Source organism: Coturnix japonica, chromosome 1, assembly GCF_054131305.1.
Source record: "Coturnix japonica strain WE chromosome 1, WE-NBRP24, whole genome shotgun sequence".
Classification (NCBI taxonomy): Eukaryota; Metazoa; Chordata; class Aves; order Galliformes; family Phasianidae; genus Coturnix; species Coturnix japonica.
Window position 1 is genome coordinate 96,995,616 of NC_140663.1, and position 21,650 is coordinate 97,017,265.

At 43.9% G+C, this 21,650-nt stretch overlaps 1 protein-coding gene across 8 annotated transcripts in view; it reads right to left on the reverse strand.

Annotated features, from left to right (window-relative positions):
- Window positions 1–14,724: 14,724 nt before the first annotated feature.
- Window positions 14,725–21,650, reverse strand: part of RUNX1 (RUNX family transcription factor 1) — a 147,688-nt gene continuing 140,762 nt past the window's right edge. For all 8 annotated transcript variants that reach the window (XM_015882125.3, XM_085547776.1, XM_015882112.3 and 5 more), the window contains one exon: window positions 14,725–20,056. In XM_015882125.3, the coding sequence (XP_015737611.2) occupies window positions 19,563–20,056 (494 nt within the window). In that variant the 3' untranslated portion in view covers window positions 14,725–19,562. The remainder of the gene's footprint in view (window positions 20,057–21,650) is intronic.

Here is a 21,650-nt window from a genome sequence, read left to right on the forward strand (position 1 = left end):
AGCAAATATGTAAATCCCACGAGCTCCTTACAGCTGGTTGAAGTTTAGCTTAAAAGCCACACCTGCTGGTTATTTCTAAGCTGTCAAGAACCACTAATCAACTGCTAAGGTGAGGCATGACCCCAAAAAGGTCAAATCAACAAAAACTAACAAAAACATGGTAGAGCCTTGACTAGGCTGAGCCTTGACTACATTATTAAACTTCCCTCTGAGCTGGCCACCTCAAGTGCTGCTATTGCTCAGTTACTCTCGGCCTTACAGATGCTCCCTGTGGACCCTCCAAAGCTGCTCAAGGAACACTCACCACGACTTTACTGATCACGCATGGGACATGCTGCCCCAAAACTGAATTTCCTGGTGAGCCATTCTGGATGCCTGGCAGAGTTGGGAGAGCAGAGGTTTGCCACATGGCTCTCTACTATGTTCTTTAGACAGTGGTCTTAAATGGCATCATATTCCAGAGCCACCCTCAGTTTTCTCATGAGACAGAAATATTGAAAACATTGGGATCCGCATCAAACCACTCACTTCACTAAGTGAAGAAAAGCTTCACTTAAGTTGAAAACTGCTACATTTTTACCTCTTATGCCCTACTCACCTCAAATATTACAAGGAGTTACACCTTGCACATGTTGTAAGGGGGATGCTGTGCGTCTCTCTCCTCTGACACAATGTACAAACTCTGTGTGCCTCATATGTAACCATGCTGTAGCAGATAAGAGTGTTACAAGCCCCTCTGCCTAAAGATGCCTGAGCTAACAGGCACCTCCTCCCTCCCTCCCTGCCTCCCTCCCTCAACCATCTCGTTCTAAATCAAGCATGTGCCTTAGGAAATGCAGTAGCAAAAGCACACTCAGATAACTGCATCAGAGCACTGATAAAACTGTCAGTTTATCACCCAACACAGCTGGTTGGGTGGCAATTCCTGATCAGGCTTCCACTGTGTCTGCTGCAGAGTCGAGAGCAGCTACAGCTGTTGTCCATATTCCTGCATACTCAGGATGCCAATTACTTGCCTTGGCTCCTACAGAAATACAGAGGAGCCCCAAATTCACCAGCCCTACAGCGTGTTTAGTAAGTGAGGTAAACATCTCCTGCTGTGATCGAACTCTACATTAAGAAAGGCAGATTGAAGAGGTTCCACCCAGGTGTGGCTTCAAGCAGGACTGAAGGATTTTCAGTGTGCATAAAAGGACTCATGAACCCTTGTCACAAGTGGAAGACTGTTAGGCTCATTTCATATTCACGGAACTGAAAGTGGTACAAAGAAAATGCTTCTTGTCCATGGACACATGAGACAAACTGTGGTGAAATTAGGTCTCTTATACTTCACAACCAGGCATTGGAGAACTTTCCTGAGAGTGACTGTTATAATTACATGGGAAGCTGTGCAGCTTTTCTCTTTGGTAATATAAGGTCAGATTTGATTCAGTTTGGTAATCATAGGAACACAGAATGGCCTGGGTTGAAAAAGACCACAATGATCATCCAATTCCAACCCCCCTGTTATGCACAGGGTCTCCAACCACCAGCCCAGGCTTCCCAGAGCCACATCCAGCCTGGCCTTGAATGCCTGCAGGGATGGGGCATCCACAGCCTCCTTGGGTAACCTGTTCCAGTGCGTCACCACCCTGTGTGAAAAACTTCCTCCTAATATCCAACCTAAACCTCCCCTGCCTCAGTTTAAAATCATTCCCCCTTGTCCTGTCCTCTCCTTGAGTTGAAAAGTGTTCCTTGTTACTTTGTTGAAAATTTTTATGAGAGGATTATAGACAGATACTGATCTGATTCACACAAAGCTCATGGTTGAAATGGAATCCATGCTTAACATCTGAACCAGGCAGAATGTAGATCTTACAAACCAGAATGGATTGAGGAAATGCTTGTTTGTAGCCTGACACCATGGCATACACGAAACAGGCTACAAAGCATTCACCTTCTGAAAGAAGAACGTGACCTACAGGTGTCAGTAAGATAAATTATTGAATCTCCTCTAAGATATAAAAGCAAAAGATGACTAATCCAAATAGATGTCAATAGAAATGCTGTGGCTTTGTCTCTTGTTTAAGCCCCTCCACCCCCAAGTGTGTCTTTGCTTCTAGTCATGTTAAAACGTGACCTCTACCCTACAGATATTATTCTCTTTTCAGTATCTGAGTCATGCTGTGTCACCAGTGTTGAATGATAGGGCAAGTTGTATTAGAAGTAAAACATACAGAACTAACAAATGAGGTGGCATTAAAATAACACAAAACCTATCTACAATGACATATTGCTTGCAGTAAACTTCTTTTGTGATATAGTTTGCTCTTCTATCCCATTTTAAATTTCATCACAGAGAAGCATCTCCAACAGACTGAATGCCTTCATGCTTTTAAGACCTTCTGGTGGTGAGTCTTTCAAACAGATCAGTGTCATCATTTCTTTTTGTAATAGAATCAAGATATTTTGCTAGAGAATACATGTAGGACTGAAGCTTCCTTCATGTTCCTCGTTCCACCTCTTCTTCCCAAAAAGCCCTTCTACAACACACAGACAGACACACGTACAGGATTTTCTAGATGCCTAAGCCTTTATAGATAATGCCCTCCTACAAAGCTTGTCTTTTCTCTCTGGCTGAACAAACCATCTCATCTCCTGCCTTATAAATGCTTGTTCTTTCCTCACTACCCAGAGAACAAATCCCACATCCCATTCCACTTCAGCAATCTGCATTCTGATATCTGGTGATGTGTCTTCTTTTGTTCTCCATAGTTTGCTTTATGCCACTCAAATAATAGAGTCACCAACGTCAGAAGCCTTTTATCTGCCTGGGCAAACACATTAACTGGGTGCTATCACTGCTTGAGCAGTGATATCTCAAACATGTATGCAGACTTTGGGAATGAGTACAGTCATTGCTAACAGCAGCGTGGAGATGAACTCCTTGATTCACACAGTCAAGGTGCAGAAAAGAATTGGGAGCATTACTTCAGAAGCCAAGATTTCTAACACACCAGTGATGCTAGCTGTCAGTACAGCAAATAGTGAAGAGCTAGATACATAGCAAAGCCTGCAAACTCAGTCATGTGCTCCTGGGGACTAAATCAAAATGTGAGAATGAAGTAAGATCATGGTTCTAGATGAACCAGAAGGACGGTTCTGGATGACAGCCCTGATGTCAGAAGCAGGGCTAAGTCACAGAACCACCGGTAGCCAAAGGTGAAACAAGAGTGATATACCACTGGTTCAAAAGTTTGCCTCTGCTTGCAGGGAGGGAGCACTGGAACAGGCTGCTCAGAGAGGTGGTGGAGACTCCTTCAATGGAAATACTCAGAACTCAGCTAGATGCTTTCCTGTGTGACCTATTCTAAGAAAAATGCTTTAGCAGGGGCTTGGACTAGATGATCCCCAGCAGTCCCTTATGATTTTATGATTCTGCATGTATCTAACTCCATGTGCCCGCTGTCTAATGGGGATTCTCTGATTCATAAATGGCAGCCTTCTTGGCTGTTTGCTTAGGTTGTGGGAAAAAGATGAGAACCCAAGTGAGATTCCCCAAGTAAAAAGAAAGAGCAGAAAGCAGTGCTGGGGACAAAGCACAGCTCTCTTCTTCAGTGTCATCACTACAGACCTGTTCTTCCTTTCCAAACACATGTAAAATGTGTTGAAAGTACATCGTTCGGTAAAAGGTTGGACTTTGTGAGAAAAGAAAAAAGCTGAGCCATCCTGGAAAGATGCACATGACCCAGTCCTTTTTGAGGATGAACACTCCTTAGTTCTTAGCTTAATCCTGAAGAAATCACTCTGCCCCAAATTTCCTCATCCGGAATTCATTTACAAGACTGAGTCCAAGTAAATAGTATATCACATCTGGACTCATCTCTCTCCAAATGGTTTCAGTGGCTATTTTGTCAGCCTTCCACCAGTCACTTGCGGCCGTCTCACTTAAGCCAACGTTTCAGCACTGCCTCTTGTTTGTTGGCAGTTTCCTGAAACTAAAGCTTAGGCAAGTGGTCAAGTTGAGCATGGACAGATTTTGGCTTCGCTTTCGGCTAAGGAAACCACAAGAAAGAAACTAGTAAATAGTTTTAACAAGATCCCACAATGCCTGCATGTAAATTACAAGCTGAAGCTGCTGTTTGAGGTGCTGAGCAGGGAAAGGCTGAATAAAATTCATTTATTCGTATAACCTTTCAGTTAGAACTTGACTGGCAACAAGGGCTGAGTTCAAATGCCACGGGTCACTTCTAAACTCAGATGCCCATTCAGAAGCTTAAGAAAATAAAACCTAACCTTTCTGGTGCTCAGCAAGCAGATTTTCCTCATTTGCAAACATGACTCAGTTGACTTAATGCAAAATGTTATATTAATGGCAGAAAAGGTAGATAAACAGCATAAGGGATTATATTTAACTCCTGGTGTATTACTGCTACTATTTCAGTTTCTTCCCAGTCCCCTGTAGTAACCTTCTACTTCCAGCTTGTGTTTGTCAAACCTTGCTGAGCAGTAAACTCTGATTAAGGCTGTGGTCTCCATTAGCTATTTCCTCTTACCAGCCCTCACTTTCCAAGCTAGCATTGCTAGCAATTTCTGTTTTCCCAGATCTTCAGCTAGACTGCATGCAACATGTTGGATTACCCTCATCCCTGTGCATTCAGGGAACCCTTCACCCTGTTCTTGTCTCTTGCTTTGGAGAAGACTTACAAATGATTTCTGCTCTGTATTACCCTTCAAAGAAAAACTTTTAATCAAAGCCTTTTCTGTTTTGCTTCTTTTCCATTTTGGTTTTGGTTTGCTGTATTTTTTTTTTTAATTATTATTATCATTATTTTTTGAGGCTATAACTTTTGCATTCCAATTCTGGAAGCGATTGCCCAGGTGAGGCTGACCAACTCACTCCAGGGACAACCAAGTGTAGCTCCTTGGCCCAGACTTCTATCCTTGGTTACAATTACAAACATTCTTCCACTTAATTATGCTCCTCCTTTTACCAGAAATTCCTCCCCACCATAATAAAATATCACATGCAAAATAAACATGTCTCAGGCCTGCCCATCGGTTCATTTCATTTATCTATCTCCCCTCTTCTCTACCAGAAGTCAATGGAGTACTACTTCCTTTTCCTGCTTTTCCATGAGGTGGTGAGATAATTCTTCTCTCTTTCAGGCCACATGTTAAATCAAGGTTGACAGTTGTCAAATGACATAAAATTTCCTGACAACATATCTGCAAATAGGACTGCACAGCCAGGGGCCATTTTCACTGTTGTATGAATGGCTCAGGTCAGCAGTATTTCCGTGTAGAAACCTCGGCACCTCTGGAACCTACTGATGAAGGAGCTGCCCAGGCCTGCATCGTGTATGGCTCTAAGTCAGTAGCAAGAGTTGCTCCTAGTTATTATGCAGCTCACAGCGCTTAAGATTATGGCTCGTGCCTATCTAATTCCCAGGAGACCAATGAAGATAAATGCATTAATAATTCTGCAATACCTTGCTTACTAAATGTTGAAGATGGGCATGTCTGAGAGAGAGAAGGAATTTCAGCATGCAGTATGTATTCTATCCTCTGAAAACATGTAGACTCCATAAAATGCACTCATACTTCACTGTACAGTTTCTTTTCCAAGGCATAATTCAAACGAATGAATGCAGACTATCATGCACAATTACACAGACATTATGACAAAGAAACACAGCATCCATCTGTGTAGGTTCTGTAGGTCCTGCCTTTCCTTAACTCAGTGATTATCAGAAACAGGTGTGGGGTGAGCTAGGGCCAGGGTCCTTCCAGGCAGGGCCAGCAGCATGGCTAGAGATGAGCACAGCTGCAGCACAGCTGAGACAGGACTCAGAGCCGGCTAGTTCCCTCAGGGCCACACAGGAGATGGACAGCCAAGTGTGTGGAAGACAAAATACCAGTGAGTCAAAGAAACACTTCTGAACAATCCAGTTTGTTGTCTAGTACCTTCTTATGATCTTTAGAGCAGCTTGTATTCTACCAAAAAAAAAAAGCCATAAATCTGGGGGGGTAGCTCATGAGATGTGACTGGAAACATGCCGTCACAGGGCTCAAGCGGTCTCACAGATGAAGCATGACTAAGCATTTGGCACTCCGAAAGTTTGGATATGAAAGAACAGGAGGCAAGCAATGAGTACTAATGTTCTGCATATTGTTGATGACTAAGAAACAGCCTGCCTCTGGAATAGATGGCTTCGTATCAGCCAGCCAGGGCTCCTGATGCAATGTTGAGATTACAGCCATAATACAACACTGCAGACAACCCAGCATATTAGCTTTGAACCTCATATTACAGTCAACTTTCAACATTTTCCAAGCTTCCAGGTCTCTGATGTGGCAATGGGAAGTTCTTCTGAGCTATTTCCCATCTGGATGCATTTACAGCTCCTGACAGTTTTGATCATGACTTCTTGAAATTTATTCCCCATAAGCTTTTATGGATCTGTCTGCTGATAGTCATCCTGGCTGTCTGATCTGTACACAGCTAGCCCATCTGTCTGGAAAGGTCAGAATTTCTCTCGGAATGGGCCTTAACTGCAAGCCTCAAGCTCAGATATATGACATTGCTCTCCTTTCTTCCAGGTCGGAAACCAGTTAGAAAAGACTCTTATAGGAAAGCTGAGTTAATGATTTTTTTAAAAATTATTATTATTATTTGTGTTTTGAGACCTGCAATTGCTGAGAGCTCTGAAATAATCCATCTTGTCTCAGTTACACCCCCGAGCCTTTTCTTCTTGGGTTCCCCTCCCCTGTTATCCCTGGCAATGTGTCCTGGTCCTTGCTGTATTGCTCGAATGCCCCACAGGGTGGCAGAGTGGGTGACAGACTTTCTCCCAGATGGAGAAGTAAGGAAAGGGTCAGCTGATGAAACTCTTAAAAGAAACAAATGCCAGATGGACATATTCCCTTCATTTCCACTGGAGATATATGGCTATGTACACCCTTGGCAAGGCTTTGAAACTCTCATCCAACAGCAATGAACACAGCAGGTGAAAATGTCTTGCAGACAAAGTCAATGGCTTTTTAAAACATCCCTTGTGTCAGAAAGGAAAGCACATTGCTGTCTGTCCTGCAGGTACAACCAGGTCCTATTGCCATTCCTCCTGGCAGCGCCCAATTGCTGCCTTGATGAACTGAAGGGCTATCGGCTTCTGAGACCCAATGGGTGGTTGAGGCCTTTCTTGCACACACTTTCCCCAAGCCTGGCACTCAATTGCTACTTCATAAAATGACCTTTCCAATTTGAATTCAACAAGCCACCTCCACGCAAACCAAGAACCTCTTCACAGCACTGTAACCCTCATCACTCCATCGTGCCAGCCCCTCTCCTGCCAGGCTGGAAGGCTCTCAGCCATCTGCTGGCACAGCCTCCATTACCCAGCGTTGGGAAACCAGAGCCACAGGTATCAGATGCCTCCAGATCCTGCAGGCCCAGCAGATAACCCTGTCACCTAACCCTGGACGGCCTACCCCGCCCCACACACCCAACCCCAGGATGCCCCAAATGGTGCCTCCCCCAGGCAATGGTGGGACCCCTAGCGGCCTCTCCCCGAGGCCTGAGGGGGCTGGAGCTGATGTAGGTGCCCCAGACCCCTCTTTGTGTCAGAGCTTTTCAAAGACAAAGCCAAGAACCAACCATACCACTCCTGGTAGTGATCAAGTTTTACAGCCCACGCCGTGATAAATGTGCTTGTGTAACTAACTGAGTGACCTGCTGCTTTCAAAGAAGCTTCGCTTCCCCTCCCTAAGCTGAAAGGCAGGCGTCATTGCTTCATCACTTGTAAAGCTTAGAAGGACCCATGACAATTCTCCTGCCCAAGCATTTTCAGTGCAGGCCGGCCGTCGGTGCGGTTTGCATTTAGCATTTCATCGAGAGGCCACATGGGTGTGGTAACAGCCTGGATTTTTATGTTCTCAGGGCTCATGTCCATGACAGTCCCAGCCTCCGCCTCCTTCCTCCGTTAAGTCCCTCTCTGCTCGCAAACAGGGAAAAATGAATCCCTCTTCCATGTGCCCTGGCCCAGCCGTTCTCCAGGAAGACCTGAGTCAGATGTTTGGTACCTAAACCAAATACCTGAGGAAGGTGGGGAAGAAGGAGACAATTGCTGGAGGGAGACACACAGTTACTAAACCAGCCTAATGTAAACAAGATCTAAAGCAAGAGTTCAAAGTTATTAAAACTAGGGGAAAATGCCAAAGAAGGAAATTCTTCTCTGTTCAGTCACCCAGCTCCAGAGCCAATGAAACCTGCTTTACCATCCCTGAAAGATGATTTATGAGCGTGTTTTTACTCTGCAGACAACAATAACAACAAGGCTGCTCTCTGTGGACTTTTTCTTCAATGGAGCTCTAAGTGCTTCTCCAAGAAGGTGTCGGTGTCACTGCCCATTTGCAGATGAGGAAAATGAGGCATGGGAAAGAAGGGATTTTGCTACAGCAATCAGCAAGTGAAAGAGCCAGAAACAGATCCTCCACCAAGTACATTCACTGCTAAATTGTCACTCAGAAACCACAAGGGCAGATATTGAAAAAGAACTTGTGACAGGACTGTCTCAGCAGGGGCTCATCTCTAATCTTGCTCTCTGTATGGCACATGGACTCATTCGAAAGGGACACACACCTAATTACACCACACAGGCCTGGATATGAGCTGGAGGTGATGGAAGAGTGCAGTTGAGCAGGACAAATGGAGAGACAGCAATTCCAAGGGCCAAAAAAAGGGGGGAAAGTTCAGGAATAGCTGCATTCAATATAGCAGCCTAACAACTGGCAGGGAGATAAGCAACTTGTGGGAGCTGTGTTAGTTTAATGACGGGTTGTAACCAGCAGCTGGGAGCTCTAGATTGTAAAGCTCCGCAGTGTATGAGCTGTGGTAGAAACAAGAAAAGAGGCACTTCAGAAATTTAACTCTGAGGGATGCTGAACAGTCACTGTAAGATGAGGTTATTCTCCTTGCAGCATCCATATCTCCATTAGCATCATGGAGGAGGACCTCATTCCTAGGGTGGTTTAGCCCTATCACACTAGACTTGTTTGTTTTATCAGGATAAAAAACAAAAGTTAACAAGTTTTGCTTTTTCAGTGATTTACAGCTTCTTGCAATGGAAAGGTAAATAACTCTTCTATTCTGGCACCTTGTTAATGGATAATGAAAAAAACTCATTTTCTTTAATAGTATTTCATATTTCCCCCCCCCCTCTTTGCTGATTGCAAAATCCGGGTGGAAAGGAAAGCAGGCAGGAAATTCGATGTTGCTTATTTTAAGATTTTGAATAAATTTGACTTCCCACTTGCCTTTCTTTCGCCCTGCAAAATAGGCCGAACGCAACTCATTCTTCGCTCATGCATAGTTCCTGAAACCACCAGGCTGCCCGTGGGAGGCAAACCTCAATACATCTGTAGATGTTATTGCAAACAGGGCACAAATATATCCCTTACAGAAGTGACTCTTCCACCCACTCCTGTCTCGATGTGCTGTTGTACCAAAAGCCTTGAAGAGAGGTGGAATTCACCCCCTCGAGGAGGGGACCTCAGCAAGGGGTGATGCTTCTTTCATCTTTAATGCAACCACGCTGTCTGAGTGGACACTGGAAACCTCTTGACCATATATCATAATTGCATATGTGGTTTGGAAAGGTCTGGATAAACGATGCATCTTAGACTTCAAAAGAGGCATAGAATAATCATCCTGAGACCCAAGTTCCCTTGGTGCATTTACCCCCTCCCAGTTTCTCCAGCGTTTCCTTTTCCTGTTGTAGGTTGCCTTTGTGAGAATGAGAGGATGCAGAAAAGAAGGTAAAAAACCTGCAGCAGAGTCATTTTGAAGAGCAGTATTTAAGAGGATTTGGATAGTATTGGAATTACCTGAAGGTTCAGGTAAAGAGCCCGAGGGCTGAGGGAAAACAGGCAAAAATTATTGTGACTTGGAAAGATCTGAGAGCATTTTGGACAGTGCTGTCAGACACAGGGTTTGATTTTGGGGTGGTCCTGTGTGGAGCCAGGAATTGGACTCAATGATCCTTGTGGATATTCCATGGCTCTATGATTCTGTCTCCTGTGAGACAGGCACCAACAGAGACATGGCAACAAAGATTGCTCAAAAGACCATAGCTTGAGACACATCTGTAGAACAAATTTGCTTTATAAACTTGGTACATACCTGTAGTGTGATCTCTCAAGTCATGCTTTGTGTTTTTCATAATTTTTCTTCCTTTTAATTCTCTCCTCATTTTCTGACCTCTGTTCCCAGCCACGTACTTATTAACCTTTCTTGAGGAAGCAGTGCAAGCAAAGAAAAAGAAGCCACCTCTTTAGGGATGAGGAAGAACATTGGCAGATGTTTGTCCTGGAGACGGCAGCTGAAGCCAAATACCAGTCCACTGAAACAGGACAGCCTGCCACCCTTTAAAGTCGCCTGTGTTCTGTTCGTGGGTAGAATGCACATCTGCTTTGCAGGGTTTACTCCTTGTTTATTAACTTGAGCATTGTGAGAACTAAGAGAGGTGAAACCCAAAAAGTTAACGTCTTAAGGAGAATTAATGTGCTTGTAAGGTTTCAGAAAGCAGAAAATGTCAAACTTAGCTGCAGCACAATGAGAGGGACACAATTTTTTTCCAGTAGGCGATATGCTTAGAGACCCAGGGAGGTCAGAAGATATACAGAACATTACAAAACAGCCTCGCTAACTTCAAAGAGATCACATTTGGAAAGAGGGGACTACAAGGCAAATTATCTGCCACTTCAGCACTCTTGGACTCAAGTCTGCAAGGCCATCCAAATGAGATCACAGGCTCAGTCTTAACAGCGGTAAGCAATAGCTTAAGTTCCTGTGTAGGATGAGCTTGCTGTTGACCACTCATACCTGGAACTTGTTGGAAATACTTCTGATAAACTGTGGTGCAGCACACTGACTCACCCCTACTGTATCCCCAGCGGTACTGCCTGCTCCCCACAGCCCAGGATTCCCAGCTAAGCTGGCAGGCTGCAGCCCTTTGGCAACTGGGATCATTTCAGTTTCAGTACTTTCAAACGGATACAACTGAACATTATTTCAGGACCACACGGACAGATTTTTTGTTGTGTGCTGAAACTTCTGGAAATGTGCCTTTCTGTTCCAAAACAGAGGAAATCTTCCTCTCATCCAGCCCCCAGATCATAATGCCCATGGGATGGACATGCTGGCATCTGCCTGTGTGTGCTCAACACCCTTTCCTCTCCCACCCCTCCCCCCCCATCCCTCTTCCCAAGTTTTATGTACTGAATTGACATCATTGAGCTCCCAGTCCTGCAGAAGGCTGGAGAGAGATCACATTCATGACAGAGAGGAGGGAGTAGAAAAGAAAAAGAAATGGAGGAGGACAGTTGCTTAGTAATAAACCCATCCTTCCACCTTCTTCCCCCCCCCCTCCCCCTCCCCCCAACTCCCCCAGCTAAATGTAGCTGCTTTTTTACATGGGAAGAGCAAAGTATGACACTTTCCCCATGTAAAATAATCCACATTGCCTTGATTCAGAGTAATTCTTAATGGTTGTATTAGATGATTAATAATTTTATGATTCTGTGGGTTCTAGCATCCCTCATGCTTCTGCCTGCTGAGCTTTAGGGGCCGGGAAACCTGTACTCCTGTACTAAGGATGTTCCTGCACACGGACTGAAGCTGCATTTTGAATCAATGGGTCTTGGAACTGAGGGTGTCTGATTTGAGAATACACTGGCAACGACAATATGCAGCTAAGAATATGCATTCCTTAGGTATAGCTTGTGGATGGGTCAAGTGCAGCAGCAGCAGCAGAGCGTGGCATGAAGGCTGTAGTAGCATTGCCTCTAAGCTTCCACAGAAAAGCTGCAGATATTGCTGTATTTGGGGTATCTGAAAGTAAAACAGCCAGAGGCATTTTTTACATGCTGCAGGGAACAATTATGCATCAGCAGGGAACAGGTCTCTATCTTCTGACAGCTGTCCTAGCCTTTGGAACCAGTGTTTATGAAGTCCACAAATCAGACCTAACCCCCTCTCTGCTCTGCAAGCAGGCTATGTTTTAAATCTGTGTATTAGATTTTCTTTCTAAATTGTTTTATCCTCCTCTCACAAACCCAAACAATTCCCAGACAGTGACTCGTGCTGACTAATCCAGTCTGGGAGACTTCTAGGTGTCCCTGTAACTTAAAACCAGAAAACAAGCTTCCTAATTCAGTAGCTAGACATTCCAATGAAGACCTGCAGGTTCTGAGCCTTCATTTTCTTTCTCCTCAGAGTAAAACATGCTTTTATCTGTTTGGAGTCTCCCTCCCCCAGCAGACGAGAGCTACGATGAGCTGCAATTCGGACATTCCTTCCCTGAAACGCTGTCCACATTAGGATTTCTGCTCCACAGGGCATCCCAGTGGCAAAGTTAATGTGTCTTCAGCAGAGTTAAGCAGGATAAAATGTGCTGTCTTCCTGCAAATGGGGGGTGCCTAAGAAGATGTGCTCCCAAAGCATCTTACAGACCTGCAGATACCCTGTGTAGTACAAATATGGTGGGACACCATTAAATAAAATTTTTGGCCCATTTACTGTTCTGGACTGAGTCATACTTCAGTGATGTCTGGAAACCATAGTGACATTACAAGGTCTTCCAGCACTGTAGCAGTGGCAGCGCTGATAGGATTATAAGCTATGAATGCTGTGAACAAGATCTGTCTCAGAGCAGCTAATGCAGAGTTTACAGTCAGTTCTGCGACTGCACACATAGCACCAATACCAAGATTTCTGTGTCTGCTTGGGAAAAGGGTACAACTTCTGGGCACAGTACCACTAGTCCAAGCCTGTTGTCTTGCATGACAAGCCACTGAAAAGAGGGAAAAAAGCCATGTAAACCAAAGGTAACACACCTGTGTTGTCTTTCCAGGACAGCTGTGTTGAGTCGTACAATGCCTTTCAGGCGGATATTATTTAATAAGCTGCTTTAGCTCTGAAGCCTGACTCCAGAGGGAGGGGTTTCCTCATTGCACAAGTCAAACAAAGCAGCACAGAGAACACCCATGACAATGGCCTTTATAATTAAAGCCCGTCCAAAGCTGTCAGTCATGGTGTAAGGGTGCAACAACAAATCAACGACTGCGTGGGTTCACCCCGCCAGCCCCTCCTCTCGCAAACAGCAGCTTCCAGCCTTTGTATTCCTCACCTTTTTGCTCTTTCTTCCCCCTCTCCCTCAAAATGCTAGAGGTGGGGTTGAGCTATGCCAGTCTCAGCTACCAGAGGAAGGCATGGCCAAGCCACCTGCCTCACAGGGATGCCCAGGGGCAGCTCCTAGGAGACCAGAGGGTCCAGGAAAGGCAGCTGCCCCTGCTTCCTCCCCTCACCCTGTGGAAAGCAGGTAACGTTGGTCTCCACTGCAAGGGAACGGTGGAACATGTGCATCGTGTCCATGTGGCCACTGCAGTCCTTTGCCTTCCCCTCCCATACGAAACAGAAACTCTGCTCATGGGTCCTCCCTATAGCCTTCAAAATCTAGCTACAAATATTTCTACTGAGTTGCCCTTGGGCGTAATATTTCTGGTTTTTGTTTTGACTGTCGCTATTTGTAGCTTCTCTTCCTGCTGTGTTTAAGCAGAAAACAAAATAAATCTGTGCTCTGCTTGACCATCTCCCTCTGAAGAAGTGCTCTTGGGTTTTGGGGGCTAAGGAGAAAAATCTTTGTGGTAGAGCCTTGCAAAACTGTAGGTGAAATACTGTTAGGATAATGTGGGACTGTGCCAGAAAGAAATGTCATGTGCTCATACTGAGCAGTAACCTTGTCAGAGGCGTGTGTTAGCTCAGCCTAAAGAGGTTAGAAAGAGGTTAGAAAGAGGTTACAAAGTGAAGTGCTTGGAATTCAGGAACTGTTTTCTCATAGACTCTTGATCCCAATTTTAAAATGATAATATGAGTTATCATTTGGGAGATGGAATGCTACCTGACGAGGTGTTAGAGAGACTATCCCTCTAATAGTGTGCTTTGCAGCTGGTTTTTCCACCGAGAGAAACAGATGAAAGGTAATCTTTGCATACATATATTATTGTATAGAAGTAGATTACTGAAAACGTCAGTGTGATGCAATGTATTCTGTCTGGGCTATACAAGAAGATTTTATATTTAGGCGTAGATACAGAGGCTGTCAGATTGAAATTTCACTATTGGCTCTTCTTTTTCTCTTTGTGAAAGCTTGATTTTTCCCTTATTAATGATTAATTAACAATACCATTTTATTATTTATTTAAAGAGAGAAAAAACAAAACCCAACAATGTATCACAAAAGTAGCACGACTTCAAATTATCTGTTTCGGTGCTCCTAAAATGAGGTTCAGCTCATCAATATGGAAGAGGATCCAACCCGAAAAGTGTAAAATGAAGGAAGAAAAAGAAGAGATATAGGAGATTTTAGGCCATTCAAGAATTTAATCAAGACATTGGAGATACAGTTCAATTACCAAGCCTCTGTACATGCAAAGTCTCATCTGAGTCTTGTTTTGATGGTCCTATTGGATAGCAAGACAGGTCATTCTGCATCAGAAAAACATCAATTTAATGTTAAAAAAGCAATAAATAGACTAAAAAAAACGCACACACACACAAAAAAATCCCACACAGAAATGTATTTTTGATGTTGTGAGTGATACACTCTCAGTATCCTTTTCTGATGGGTATTCTTCCTGTGACAGTTGCTTTCTCCCTGATGAAAGAACGCACCAGGCCGATGTGCATACTTGTCAAACGTTTTATTTGTCATTCACACTAATTATGATATTGAATTTACAGAGGAAACTGTGGTACAAAGAAAGAAAGAAAGAAAGTCTTCATTAGAACTAACGCAGCAGTCCAGCTGCTCTGCGTGCTCGTTGTAATGAGTTTTCCCGTGGCGCTGGACACGTTCATCCATATGTACAGCAAGAGTCTACTCTGACGCGGTATCTACAGACTTTCTGTAGTGGGGGAAAAATCTACTCTATTCTCTTTTCCTATCTGGTTCCAAAAAACAGCAGCCCTCCCCCCACTCCCTTTCCCACCCCCGGAAGAAAAATCCCCTGTAATCAAAACCCCCCCAAAAAAGCAAACTTCCAGAACCTGGTAGTTTCCCCTTCTGGAAATGTTCAGCATGACAGTGTCAAAGGAAAATGTGACTGTTCCAGTATGCTGCAGCATCTGGTTTGTAAACAGATCCAGTAAATGCCAAACCAACACACTTCTTTGATGCCGTCCCAATAGGAGCGTGTCTCCCGCTGTGCCCTCCCCTCTGACTTGCCATGCCACCCCCTCAGACTGAAAGGTTGTGTTTGTAAGCAAGGTGTGCAACTGTCATAGCCCAGGATACCACAAATAACCCACAGGTTTTTGCACATTCGTTTCTCCCCTACCACAAAAAAAGAAAAGAAGAGTGTGTTGAATAAAGCCCGTGCTATAACTGTTTACAGAAGTGAATAAAATGTAGTTAATCTCGAAGCCTAAAATAACTAACTTGGAAAGAAAAAAGTCTCCATAGAGTATTTAAGCAAACAAAGGTACGTTCATTAAAAACACTGAAAAAAAAAAGAAGAAAAAACAAACAAACAAAACAACAACAAAAAAAATGCAGAGTAATTACAAGCACTAAATATTTTGCTATGAAGCTTCTGAAATCTATTTACATACATAAATACAAGGAACTCCATTGATGCAACCCTCTTAAGACAAGGAGAAAAATGCCAGGTGATCAGTACTGACCAAGCAAGGTTAACAAAAATAAAACAGGAGAACGTTACAATGCAGGAAAACAAGAAAGTGTTTTGCCCAAACTGAAAACGATCCACTTTTTATCCTGAATCTTCAAATACACTGATAGAGAAGGTCATCCAGAAAGCAGTAATGAATGTTTCAAGAGTGCAGGCAATTCGGAACACTCTGACAAAGACTGTGGGCCATTTGGAGCAAACCATCTTTCTCCTTTCCAGAAGTTTATCTGGCATAATTCTGCTAGTGAAATCCTTAGTAGCAGCAACACTCCCTGCGTCTGCCTCCCCTTGTACTAAAGCTCCTTTACTTTGCTCTGGAAGCCAAATGGGAACTCTGGAAGTGAGCAGAAACGCTGAGAGCAAAGTGAGGGGTCTTAATGCAAACAGGAGGTCGGCCCAGTGTTTACTTTGGAATGGCTTGCTGGGGCTGCCTCTGGATAACAAGCTGTGTCTTGTGAGAGGAACACACAAGCTGATAGTAGGGACTGACATTAACTACTGCATGTCAGTAGGGGAAAGAGCCTAAGGCACTCTGCTGACCGCGACTTGCAAAGGGAAGCACAACAGTGCTATTCCATTCAGCTACTGGGATGATAAAACTATATACATATATATATATATTACATATAAAAATATATACTTATACACTATAATTTGGAGGCATGTGAATGGGGAAGTGTTTTACCTAGCTGTGGGAAATGCTATGTTTTGGTTATGTTCCAGAACAGGGGTTAGTGCTGTGACCAGCTCCGCACCTTCTCAAGCCGTTTACACCAGGGAGTGTAAAATTAAACTTCCACTTCAGGGCAGGTGTGAAGAAAGTACACGTGTAGCCATAAGAAACGTTAAACGTTAGGCCTGACCACTGGGCTGCCAGACTGGGCTCACTTTCCCCTCCCTGACACTTCAGTTTCATAAGGGGGTGGTACAGCGCTACGGGCTAAAACAGGCAAAGGCTTCAGCAGACAGCAGTCGCGGTTGTGGGGAGAGCAATGTGGGAGACTCCTGACCACAGCAGCCTCACCTCTGCCACTGGGTCGGAGTCACCCAGCCACCAACAGCTGTGCCCTGTGGGGAGGTCTGTGGCTCCTCTGTGGTTCCTTACCCTCACCTTTGGGTTCCCACTCACAGTACTATGTGCTTGGGTGGTCCAGACACAAGGCAGACGTGAAAGCTACAGCCAATGGGGATTTGAACTGCGCGGCAACAGAGAATGCGTAAAATGAATTCTGCAACAGAGCTACTGTTCACTGAGGAAGGACTTTTTTTTTTAGGCTACCGATGAGGTGAGATTCCAACTATGTAAGGGCAGGGTCTCTCTATTTCCATATTCAGCAAGGTCTTCGTACTTCCAAAATACATTTTTAACTGTTCTGATGCTGGTTTTGATGCTTTCTGCCTTTTTTGATCAGAGCAAACTCTAGAAAATGATTAATTATACTGCACTAAATAAAAGCACGAGGCCATGTACATATTTTAGCAGAACCATTTTGAACTTTTGCTGAGATCTCTTGAAACACCCCCTATTTTCTGCAGAGAAATGACCTTGTCAACAATGCAAGTTCTTCAATGTGTAACTTCTCAATACCAAAGTGCTACTGCATCTGACTTAAACAAAGAAGCAAAATCATATATATATATAGAAAAAAAAAAAAAGAAAAGAAAATTTGAAAAACAAATGGTTTTAAATAAGTCCAGCTGTTCTGCTGCCTGCAGCCAAGGATCTTTTTAATTTGAATCCTTTTCATTTTATTTTTTTTAAAACATCAAACACTGATCTGAAGTCCTGCTTTCAAATACTCTCTGAGTTGACCTGCAATTGTTTCACTCGTTTAAGACGTACATTAAATAATAATTGGATCATTTGGAACGCACACTTGTCAACATCAGCAGTCTGTAATTAACGAGTAGTACAACAGCTGCGTTCAGACCAAACCCTCAAATAAAATAGTGCCATAAACTTTACAGTGACATCTGATATGTTTGTGCTGTAACGATGGGCAATGATGACGACCCTGTATTAACATGTTCCTAGTACAAGCCATCCATATTTGCTAAAGGACCAAAGAGTTTGTGCATGGGTTTTAAATCTCCTACCTCTTCCCTCAAGATATGGTGATGGAAGAACCATTAAGGCCCCTTCCTTGCTGACCTGCTTTCCAGATGAACTTGACTCTGTTCAGTCTGAGCTATTTTTGTGATGCAAGAATTGATTTCTTTTCCAGTACTCTCGAACATGGCTCTTGTACTGCACAGAAATCTTGGCTCCATTGAGCTGGGAGCAAGTCTCACACTGATTCTATCACAGTCCTCTTCATTTCACTCCTGCCATGCTGTGTGTTGGCTCTTGATTTGACAGACTGTGAAGACTCTGAGTTGTTAGGAAGCCAGGGGAAGCTCAGCACAGAACAGGGCTGTATGGGGACTTATGCAGTCGAGGGAATACAAAAGACTGCATTATGATATAGGTGCCTCCTGAGTACTGATCCTGAGCATTGCCTCTGGTGACTATGGAAAAATGAGGAAGGGGTGTGGAAAGATGACTCCACTGGGGAGAAAGGCCGAGTGCCTTCACGAGGACTCTGGTGCCTCAATTGTTTCAGCGAGAGTGGGGCATCTAAACAGCTGTGAGGCTCTGGGCTCACCTAGCTGAGTAAAATGAGAGGGAGATAATTGTAAACAACATTTCTAGGTAATTAGGAGGTCCCTTTACCCATCGTTATTCCAGCCTTTTTCGATGTGACAAATTTGACTTTGGCTGCTACTAAAAAAGGCAATTACCGATCTTTTTTAATATAGGCATATTTAAATAATAAAAGTATCAACAAATAAGAAAAGTCTAAATATCAAGCATAAATATCATCAAAGTAGTACAGTAGTTGAAAATGACCCAAGGCTGTAGCCATTGTATTAAACAAACAAAAAAAAAAAGTCCAAGAGAAAAAAAAAGTTAAATTAACTCATTGAAAAAGGGGCCGATTCTTTCAGTTGACAAAGCAAGAAAGAAGCAAGCGTTGAGTAAAACTGCAACAAAAAAAGTAAAATCTCTCTCTTTTTTTTTGTTTTTTTGTTATTTTTTTGTATAAGGTGCCAAGAGGAATTAAACAAATCAGATGCAAAGCAGGACGAGTTGCATCCTTCAAAAAAAATAAAATAAAATAAAAAATAAACCCAAACCAAAAAAACAAAACCCAAAACAAACCAGCAATAAAAAAATTCCATATTCTTTGGAATATGCAACATGGTTTAAAAAAAAAACCAACACACACACATAAAACAACAACAACAAAAAAGGAAAAACTGAAGTCCAACATATAAAACCTCTCATTCACAGCATTGCTAAAACAGAAGCATTCACAGTTTCCCTCTGGGAATCTTCCTATACTTCCTTATAGTTAATATGTCCATAAGATGCAGTAAACTCATTAAGTTTCTGTTAGGTCTTAAGTCTTAAAAACAGAAGTGAACCGAAACTCTCTTTAGGGCTGTGGAGACCTTCAAACCTGGGCATGTTTGAAAGCCACAGGTCTGGGAACAGCCTGGATATCTTCCTACCCACCCTCACTACCTACAGGCCACCAACCTGAATGTCCTCCTTTCCAGAAGCTCAGCCCCCGGAGGGTACCTTGCTGGCGTGGCATCGCTTCACCAGCCCCGCAGCTGGCCCAACTCATGCCACTGCTCCTGGGACCGCTGACTTCTGGAGAGTTTGCTTCTGGAAGTGACGTATGAACATGGCAGGGCCCATAAGAGGACAGGTGTTTATGGGATACCTACAGGCATCGGTACATCGAAAGCACATTAGTCCTGGCCCACGACTACTTAACATGGATTCAGTATGGCCTCCAAACCGCTTCCTCTAGCCTTCCCGTGGTACCCATGTTGGTTGGGGAGTTGCTGTGGCTCCCTTCTGCCTCAACCACATCACTTTGGTTAGGAAGGTTGGGGTTGAGGAGTGTCGATCCTGTGGAAGCATTGGTGCAAGGGGGATGGATGCGCGGGGGGGACCGGTCTCCTCCTGAGATCATGGAGAATTGATAGGACCCGGCAGAGGTTCCGTAGTAGAGGTGGTACGAAGGTGAACTGGTCTGGAATGGGCTGCCTTGGGCCTGAGAGGAGCCAGGGTATGGAGGTGGGAGATAAGTGTGGTATCTGGTGGCTGTGGACATAGCAGACATACCGATCCCTATCCCTGAACTGACGGGTGTTGGCGTGTAGGTGAACGCTCCCGGGTAATGCATCCGAGGATCAGAAATGGAAGGGAGTGCAGAGAAGGAGCGGTCGATCCCCACTCTGGGGTCACTGAATGCCGTCAAGTCAGAAGCACCTGGATTGCAGGAAAGGAAGGCAGAGACCGTCAAACTGGCAGAGCAGAAATTCACCTCTGCAAGGCAATAATCAACATCAGAACCCCATTCCACAATTAACTAAAGTAGCGTTGCCACGGGAAGAAGAGCTATCCCTCATCCCATCTCTAACACACAGTGCTGGCAGGTCTGGATGTTTTGGTATAACTGCAGTAAAGCAGCAATTAAGGAGGAGTGCCAAGCTCTCACCATGTTTTGTAGGTGTATGTGCTTGCTCACAGAGACCTTACAGCACATGAGGTTTTCACTTCCAGAGTGCCCTCATCCTCAGCAGGTGGGTGGGGAACATGGATGCGGATCTCAGCCTTCTTGCTTAGAATCACAAGTCACCACAGACACCGACAGGACCTAAATACAGATTGCTCAGCTTCTGAGTAGTCTCTCCTTGCTTCCAGTTTTATTTGCTGACTCAAATGGGAAGCTCCTTTGAGCACACACTGTCCTTTCAAAATACACAGGCGAGGTCTACACACACAGGCTTAGCCCAGCTGTTAGCACTTAGCAACACAGTTCCACACTGACTCTTGACACTACCAAAGTCAGAAAAAAAATCAGGTTCATTTGAGGTCTTTGTATGTGGGTCTTCATATAATGTCTACATAGCTGTTACTAACTTCCAAAAATCTTGGCTCTAGTAAGTATATAAAAAGGGATAACAACAGCAATGCCTTTTGAGAGCAGAAAGCTACATTTGGGAGTTGGGCTGTTTTTCCCCTTTTCATTTGTACTAGAAATCTTTCTCATCCTAAGTGAGCTTTTTATAGGATGACCAAATTATGCTCTGTTTTGTCTGACACAAGTGAAAAGATGCCCAGTCCCACCATCTCCTTCCCTGACGTGCACAGATTAAACAAGCAGAGCAGATAATGGCCTCTCTAGAAAGGAACTTCACATTAATGGAAGGTGTCAGTCCCTAGAGCTAGAAGCTATGTGTGATTAAAATTCCTACAATCATAATTAAGAAAAAATGTTTCCAGAAGACAAATTCTTCTGTCAGACAAGGTGTGGAGTCTGCAGAAGAGGAGCCATACACTGAAGGAAATACTCATGAGAAGTAGAAGAGGGAAAACAAAGCTCTTGGCTCTGGCCAATTTTAAAGCTAAAGCAGACACACTCCAGAGCCAAGCTCTGAAAGCTCGTCAGCTGCACAGCCAGCACTCTTTGATGAATTTATATGAATTTCTTAGAAAAGCTCTGACGCATGCGGCATGCTTCCTTTTTCAGTTTGTCTTCTGTCTTTTTGACTTCTGGATCAGTGGGACCCCTGGACGCATTTCCTTCCTCCACACCATGGCACCTTTAGATTTAATATGATAAGACAGACCATGGTGTGGACCGGTAGGAGCCTGAGGTTGGCCGAGGCCAAAGGTGACATCTGATAACCTTCCAGATTTCAAATGGTGCTCCCAACACCTCATTCCTGAGAAAGAAATCAAACTTCTTAAAACTGCCTAGACACAGCACTCGTCAGAGGAGGGCTTCTGCCGCCTAGTCTGGCAAAAAGCAGAATGACAGAAGCTAATGTCAAGGTGTTTCAAGTAGTATGCCTGATAT